The sequence below is a fragment of the Macrotis lagotis genome, chromosome 1 (assembly GCF_037893015.1).
Source record: "Macrotis lagotis isolate mMagLag1 chromosome 1, bilby.v1.9.chrom.fasta, whole genome shotgun sequence".
Taxonomy (NCBI): domain Eukaryota; kingdom Metazoa; phylum Chordata; class Mammalia; order Peramelemorphia; family Peramelidae; genus Macrotis; species Macrotis lagotis.
The window spans coordinates 156,737,187-156,745,597 of record NC_133658.1 but is presented as its reverse complement, the minus strand read 5'-3'; the positions used below and the strand labels follow the sequence as shown (position 1 = coordinate 156,745,597).

The 8,411-nt window shown below is 36.2% G+C and overlaps 1 protein-coding gene across 1 annotated transcript in view; it reads right to left on the bottom strand.

The window, feature by feature from the left end:
* Nucleotides 1-517: 517 nt before the first annotated feature.
* Nucleotides 518-8,411, bottom strand: part of STARD7 (StAR related lipid transfer domain containing 7) — a 26,943-nt gene continuing 19,049 nt past the window's right edge. The window contains exons 4-6 of the mRNA XM_074228998.1: nucleotides 8,276-8,407; nucleotides 3,961-4,045; nucleotides 518-2,882 (exon numbers count right to left, since the gene is read on the bottom strand). Of these exons, the coding sequence (XP_074085099.1) occupies nucleotides 2,698-2,882; nucleotides 3,961-4,045; nucleotides 8,276-8,407 (402 nt within the window). The 3' untranslated portion in view covers nucleotides 518-2,697. The remainder of the gene's footprint in view (nucleotides 2,883-3,960; nucleotides 4,046-8,275; nucleotides 8,408-8,411) is intronic.

The window sequence follows — 8,411 nt, the reverse complement described above, 5'->3', positions numbered from 1 at the left end:
ATTCCTATTTAATTATCCTATGGAAAAATTCAATCACATTTCTGTCCATCATAAGAAAACATTTTCCAAATATCCAAATAAGCTTGTCCCAACCTACTTCTAAGAATTCCTTAGGACTCTGTTTCTAAACAATCTTAAATTTCCCACTGTTTTTGCTCTGAGAATACTACCTTTGTCATTTACATAAATCTAGTATCATTTCTTCCAGTGACTATCTATAAAAGAAAAAGGTTCATAGAAATTATCAAGATAAGGAAGTAGAAATGGGTGATTTTGGGCTGGTTGACCAAAAAGGAGGGAATAGAATTCAGGCATGAAAGTTCTGCTCTGAGTATCGGCCAATACATACTGAAAACCCCCCCAACAACTATTTTTGTCCCCACACCTCAATTTAGAAAATAAAGGGGCTAGGATCCAACATAAATACTCTCTCTTTTCAGTTATAACCAGGAAGGAAAAGATAGTTCCACTATTGAAAATAGTTTCCCCACCACCACTGTTCCAAAAATAAACACTCTTCATACCAATCTGTATATTTATTCACACTTTTGATAAAAATACCAGTTATTAGTGAAATTATTACAATCCCAAAAGTAACTACTACACTGACAAAACGCATTGCCATACATCAGAACATGGAATCACAGAGTATCCCAAATACCCTAAGCACTTTTACAATTATTCTCTTTATACACACAGGAATTCCTGTAGGTAATGAATACTAATGGAATCCAAAGACTGTTCCCTGATTTCATCACTTCCTGAAGTAAGGAAAGATCAATGAAAAAGAGCTTGGACTCTTCAGTGTATCTATATCATATCACCTGAATAGATGCCAAGAAAGTTGTTGGTAGGTTCACTACCTTGGCACAACACAAAATAGATAGCAAGAGTTCATAGGGTGACTGAAGTTACTTTAGGGCTAAGTCCCTCTTTCCATATTAGAAACAGGGCTTGGAGGATGGCAAATAGGTTTTTCTATTTAAATTTTGGTGACAAAGGAGATTTCAAAATCCCCTACCACCATCCCGATTGCAGTTTTTAATCACTGTAACTGAGCCCAGATGAGACACCCTTAACTACTCTATAAAACAAAATATATCTAAATCTGGAGATTGCACATGCCTTTAGGCAGAATTCTTCTACAGCCCTTATAAGTCAATTTACCCATCCAGAACAAGGCACTCTAGGCACAATCAATCCAGTGAATCAAACTAAGACCATTCATCCCACACTGCAGATACTTTTAGGTTTCAAGTTGGACTTTTGTCTGACCATAATGGTTAATATCCTGTCCAGAGTCAGGATATTCAAGTCAATCACACCTTTTAACAGCCAAAAGCATTTCACTGCAACAAGTAGAGATAATGGGAGAGGTTTTGTCAAATTACAGTGATTAAGGAAAAGTAAAGGAATGAGGCCTCTCTTTAGTTTACTCCTCCCCTGGCTTCAATGCTAAGCAAAATATTCAGATGAACATATCCAAGCAGCTCAGCCAGTATTTCTTAAAGATGGCAATTATGGTTATGGCTAGGTTTTTACATTCTAAATATCTTACCTTGGCTTGTTTCTGAAACCTCAATGGGAACAAAAATTATTTTCCCTTCCCTTTGTATTCTCTTTGCTACTGGAAACTCAGGATGAGACCCTGGAGAATGTTTCCATAGTAATTTTATGCTTGAATCTTGCCACCAGAAGAGGGTCTATACAAACCTTATGAACATCCAGAAATAAGACTTAATGGCAAAATAAGAGGGTTGACAACAATTTGGCATTTTCTTTGCATTGAGGTTAAGGAGAAATCTTCTGTAGTTAGGCTAAGGAGAAATCCTCAAAGCTAGTAAGAACTGTGTGATTCCCTATTCTACTTTCTCGATCAAAAATAAAAAAATTTAATATTTTTAGTAAGTTGCCTTACCATCATCTTGCCTGATCAAACCTAAAAACTATTAAATGTACTATAAGGGCTTCCTTTACTGGCCTATGTAGGGGAGGATAGGAAGGAGTTGATGGGTAAGAAGACATACTCCAAAACAGAAAGGTCAGAAAAGGTATTACGTAGATTTGAAATGGAATCTTGCAGGGAAGAATGACATTTTGAGTGGAGGAAGGGCATTTCCTGGCACAGCTTTCAAATTGTTCCTAAATAGACAAAGAGCAAGAGAAGGCACTTGGGCCACATAGGACTGTTTCATTTATAGTCAGCACATACAAAGACCTACTGCCAAGAGATTTTTCAATACCCCTTTCCCCCCAAAGCTGATGAAAAAACCCAAAGTCTTGTCAGGTGGAATCTTCAGGAAGTAAATGAAAACCAAGTCACTGAAAAATTGATGGCACAAAGTCCAGGAATGAGGAAAATGCTCCAAGGGGACAAATGGAAGTGTTCTCATCCTTACAGAGGTATAAGAAATCTGTCCCAGAATACCTCGGTGAAACTCTGAAGTGAAAATTTTTGGGCCAGGAACACAACTGCTTTCCAGAAGAGATGCCATCTTCTCAAATGTCTGAAAAAGAATGGCAAAAGCACTGGAAGAAGTCAGGGTCAGGTGAATTAGACTCCAGTTATCAAGCTATCTTGTCTTCATGAGTAAAGCAGACCTCTTCTGATATACCTGGCTTTTCCCTGTTTTGCAGCAAGGGGTTAAAGGTCCAAGGCAGGTATGAAACAACTTCTACCCCCCAACCTCATTCCCTTTAAGCATATTCAATGCGAGGAGGGCCACAACTGCCCTCACTCTTTCGCTCTGGGGTCTGAGTGGCTGCCTTGGCTTCACTGCCAGCATCTAAGGGTTTGGTTGAGATGTAGTCCTTCACTTTGATTTCCATATTCTTGGCTTTCAGGGTGGCCATATGTAGCTTCTCCAGGAAATCTGGCATGCCTATTGGAGAAAAGGAAGATGCATTATCAGTGACATAGCAGAATTCATTTCTCTCCTGAGATCACAACTCTGAAAGTTAATTTATGGAACAAACACTTTAAGAATAAAGGTCTCTGATGGTCTGGCCCACAGGAGGGATATCAAGAAGTACAGCAGGCAAAGAAGATAAAAAGGGGATAGGATTCCCACATACATCAATAACTATCTTCCCTGAACTGACCCCCAAAGCAGACACAGTTCTTTTTCTGGTCCTGAAAGTTTTCATATAGGTAGGGATAATTAGTCAAGGTCACATCTCTGTATTTGGAAATTCACCAACTGGTAAAGTTCCATCTCTACCCTTTCCACCTCTCTCTCCTAATCCAAGAGGTTAAAAATAAAAAAAAAATTTACTTGTTATGAAAGTAGAGAAGAATATGACATAAGAACAATCCTAAATAGAAGAAACTTTCTAGATGAATACTATGACATGAAGCTTTGATAATATCTTTCCAGGGTAACTCAGTCTCCCTGACAAGCAAGAACATCTTCCCCACCATAATGCTTCCTTCAGTGCTGTCCAAGAAATATAACTGGGGCAGTTCCATAGCATAATGGATAGAGCATCAGCTCTAGAGTCAAGAGGATCAAACTCAAAGCTGGCCTTAGACACTTTCTAGCTGGGTGACCCTAGGGAAGGTTACGTAACCCTCAAACACACACACAGACATATACGTGTGTGTGTGTGTGTGTGTGTGTGTGTGTGTGTGTGTATGTATAGTAAAAATACCTATTACAGGGACCATGCTCAAGTTCTCTCAGGTAGATGGCAATGATTCTCCTTAAAACACTTCCTGAACAAGCTAAGACTTCAGTTTTTTTAGATCACAATCTCTTCATTACTTAATGGAGGTGTCAATAGTCTTTTAAGATTGTCAATATTGTTATAGTGTTCAAGTTTATTTCTAAGTCAATTAAAGTTTAATTTTCATCACACTGCTCTTGATGTAATAAGAAATATGAGAATATCCCTGATGTCCTACAAACAACATGCCCAAACCAGATTATATATCTAGACATATGAGTGCTGAATACTTACCACTAGAGACCATCCAGCTGACGCAGTAACGAGGAAACACAGTTTGGGGATTGTCACTGTACGTCAGCAAATAGTCAAAACCATTCTGAAAAAGGACAAAGTAGGGACTTGGTATCACACATCATCACTTCCCCAATTAACTCCAAAAAGAGAGTACACCTCAGCCACAGATATTATCTCCAATGGTCAATGTTGGAAGCTTAGACAAAGGTCTTAGAATGATAGTTAGTAAGTGAATATGTGATAGGCAACTGTAAATAGAGCACTTCACTAGGCAAGGCATAAAAGTAAAAAAAAATGAAATACTGACTCCATTTTAATAAAGCTTGACACACCTTTAGGTATATACTTCAAAGAAATCAAAGTGGTTTTCTTTTTTATGGTAGCCAAGAATTTGGAAACAAAGTAGGTCCCTATTGGTTAGGGAATGGCTAAAGTAACTGTGGTACTTGAATGTAATAGCATATTACTTTATTCTAAGTCACAAAAATATGAAGAATTCAGAGAAATAGGAGGAAGTTTTTATTACCTGCAATAATGAAGTAAATAGAACCAAGAAAACAAATGACTTGTTTGTTTCAGAAAGTTTTAGAGAAGGATAATTATTTATGTGATGATACGTCACTCTGATCTTTTGAAGAAGTAGGTCACCAAGGGAGTTGAATCCTGAATAAAACATCAGACTTCTTTGATATATTGTTTAGTTTTGTAGAAATTTTCTTTCTATCTTTCTTTTATTTCAGAGAATAATTTTTTTAGAAGGAGTTGGGGAGAAAATACAGTGGGAAATACATGGCATAAAAGGAAGAGATATATTTTTTTAATGAAATAAATTAAATAAATTAAACTTTTGTTATTATTTTTATGATAGTGTAGAGATATAGTTTCAAAGTCAGAAAGATGAGGAAGTATTTAAGTGCTACCTCTGACACAAATATGACCATGGTAAAAATATTTAATCTTTCAATTTTCACGAACTTATACTGAGCAAGATGAGCAGAACCAGAAGAACACTGTACACCCAGCAACATGGGGTTGACGATCAATCTTAATGGACTTTATCATTCCATCAGTGCAACAATCAGGGACAATTTGGGAGTATATCTTCGACGGAGAACACCATCTGTATCCAGAGAAAGACCAAGGACTATTACCTTTAATTTAAAAAAAAAAGTTATGTAATTTTCCTATCTCTTATATTTTATTTCTTTCCCTTAAGAATATGATATCTCTTCATAGCAGCCTTGTTTATAGTGGCAAAGAATTGGAAATCAAGTAAATGTCCTTCAGTTCGGGAATGGCTTAGCAAACTGTAGTATATGTATGTCATGGAATACTATTGCTCTATTAGAAACCAGGAGGGATGGGAATTCAGGGAAGTCTTGAAAGGATTTGCATGAACTGATGCTGACTGAGATGAGCAAACTGGGAAAAACACTGTACACCCTAACAGCAACATGGAAGCGATGATCAACCTTGATAGACTTGCTTGTACCATCAGTGCAACAATCAGGGACAATTTGGGACTGTCTGCAATGGAGAATACCATTTGTATCCAGACAAAGAACTGTGAAATTTGAACAAAAGACCTTAAATTCAGAAAAAAAAAAACCTGATATCTTATTATCTGATCTTGCTATTTCTTATACTTTTATGTTTCATCCTTAAGGATATGATTTCTCTCTCATCACATTCAATCTGGATCAATGTATACCACGGAAAACAATGTAAAGATTGGCAAACTGCCTTCTGTGTGTGTGTGTGTGTGTGTGTGTGGAAGATTTGGGGAAAAATTGTAAAACTCAAAATAAATAAAATCTCTAAGTAGAAAAAAAAAACCAATGATACCTCTCTCAACACATTCAATTTAGATCAGTGTATAGCATGGAAACAATGTAAAGACTAACAGACTGGGGAGGCTAGGTGGTGTAGTGGATAAAGCATCAGCCTTGGAGTCAGGAGTACCTGGGTTCAAATCTGGTCTCAGACACTTAATAATTACCTAGCTGTGTGGCCTTGGGCAAGCCACTTAACCCCATTTGCCTTGCAAAAAAAAAAAAAACCTTAAAAAAAAAGACTAACAGACTGCCTTCTGTGGGGGGAGAGAAGCAAGATTAGGGAAAAAATTGTAAAATTCAAAAATAATTAGTAATAATAATAATAATAATAATAATAATAATAATAAAAAATTTAACCTTTCACCACTCTAGGCTAGTCAACTAGGTACCAATGTGCATTGGGAGAAGTTTTCTTATTATCTGGAAATTAAAGAGGTAAGAACAAATATACTAAATATTGTTTAAACCACCCCCCTTCCAGAGATGTTTTTACATATGCTTAGGTCCTGCAATCCCACTCTGTACTCACTAAAAAAACTGATTACCAATGACTTCCTTCTCACCAAATGTAGTTCTCTTTCACCTCAACTTCGAGGTTATTTTACTATACATTCATTCTTGAAACTGTCTTCTCCCACTAGTTTTTTTTATAATTATGCTTTCCAGGTTGTCTTTTGTATACGTGTGTGTGTGTGTGTGTGTGTGTGTGTGTGTGTGATATATTTAGACTTTTGCAAAGCAATGGGGGTTAAGTGACTTGCTCAAGGTCACACAGCTAGGCAATTATTAAGTGTCTGAGGTCAAATTTGAACTCAGGTCTTTCTGAATCCAGGGCCAGTGTTCTATTCACTGCATCCCCTAGCTGCCCCCTCTTTTGTATATTTTGCTGGCCCTCTTCCTTCTTTCCACAAGCCATCCGCTTATTCTTAACACCCATTTTCTCACTGTCAAAACTTCAACTATCCTTTTTATACAATCCACTCCCAAATAACAATGGACTTTCAGAATGACTATCTATAATCCAGGATTATATTGTCCAAGTTCTACAAGGTTAAGTCTACCTAGAATTTCTCATTACCTCAAGTTCAATATGTCCATAGTCAAACTTCTAAGTCTTTTCTCCTAAAACTAGTTTTCCTCCTTCAGTGTCTAAGGGGAGTTAATTATACCACATTGTTCTAATTCTCCAGACTAGAAACCTTAGTCATCTTCGAATTTTTTTGTGCATTCTTGATATACAACCCATCACCACAACCCATCATTTAATCTTGTGAAATGTCTTTGGTATTTATTCCTTCCTCTACTACATAGCCCAGGTCCAGATCAAAATACTGCAACAATAGTTATCTATTTTGTATCTTTCCAACTAATTCATCCAGCTATAAGCTGAGGTCATTCTTATTATGTCACTCTATTGATGAAGAGCTTGTATTGGCTTCCTGTTCAAACATAATTTCTCTGCTTGGTTTTCAAGCAACCGAGTAGAGTAGCTTCACTTATACAATTTTATTTTCCATTACTTCCTTCTGCTCCAAATAGGTCATCTTCCTCAATCTCCCTTTCCATGAAATCATTCTCTCATCTGTATTTGTTCATCCTGTTGTTCCCTCTACCTAGAATGTTCTTTCTTTCTCTTCTCTATTTAACCAAAATACTACCCATTCTTTTACATCCAGTTTCTACTTTGTCAATAAAGTTTTCTCTGCTTCAACAGAGTAGACAAAAATATAATTTCTCCTCAAAGAAAAACTAAAATATTTAGTACTTATTTTATACATTTTATATATCCTATTTTAAATATACAATACTTGGTTTAACTCCGGATAATTAACTCATCAATTCTTCAAGTAGCATATTACAGTACTCCCATTTCTCACATTCTGAAAGAATCTTAGATTCCTAAAGTGAATTTTAAAACTTTCCCTTGAAATTTAAAACTTTATTCCAAGGTAAGGTAAGTAAATTTCTAGAAGCTTATTTCAAATAGAAGACTGAGTGCTCATTTTAATAGTTTTCATTCAATAGGTAGAATGACACCTTAAAATGAATAACTGCCCAGATAGACTCCCCTTGAAGATAAACATAACATGCTGAAATAACATTCCCAAGTTTTTCAAACAACTTTAAAACTAAGTAGTAAATAGGAGAAATTAGAATCATAGCAAAGATAAATAAACTTCAAGATATTCAGTTAAGTAAATAAAGATGTTCAAAAGAGAATTATATTATACCTGCAGAAAACAGCAAAGCAATATTTGGAAAATATTCTAAGCTGTGACTAAAGAAAGACTGCTACATGGTTGATGAACTATCTATAATGCCTCACCATTACCACATGAGTTAGCCTCCAAAAATGCAGCTACTAATCACTACCTTAGTCTGAGGCCTCTTCTAAAAATGCCATAATGTTGTGCCATAGTATAATAGAACCCTCAGGTCAAAACTATCCAATTTTTCTTGGATGAAAGAACTCTCACCTCATCAAATGATTTGTGGGGGCGGATAACCATTTGGGACTCGTATGACCTGACACGAACAAATTCAGGAGATTCTGGTACATTAGGATGTTCCACTGCACTGTGAGAGAAAATAAAATGAATGATAAGCCTGAAA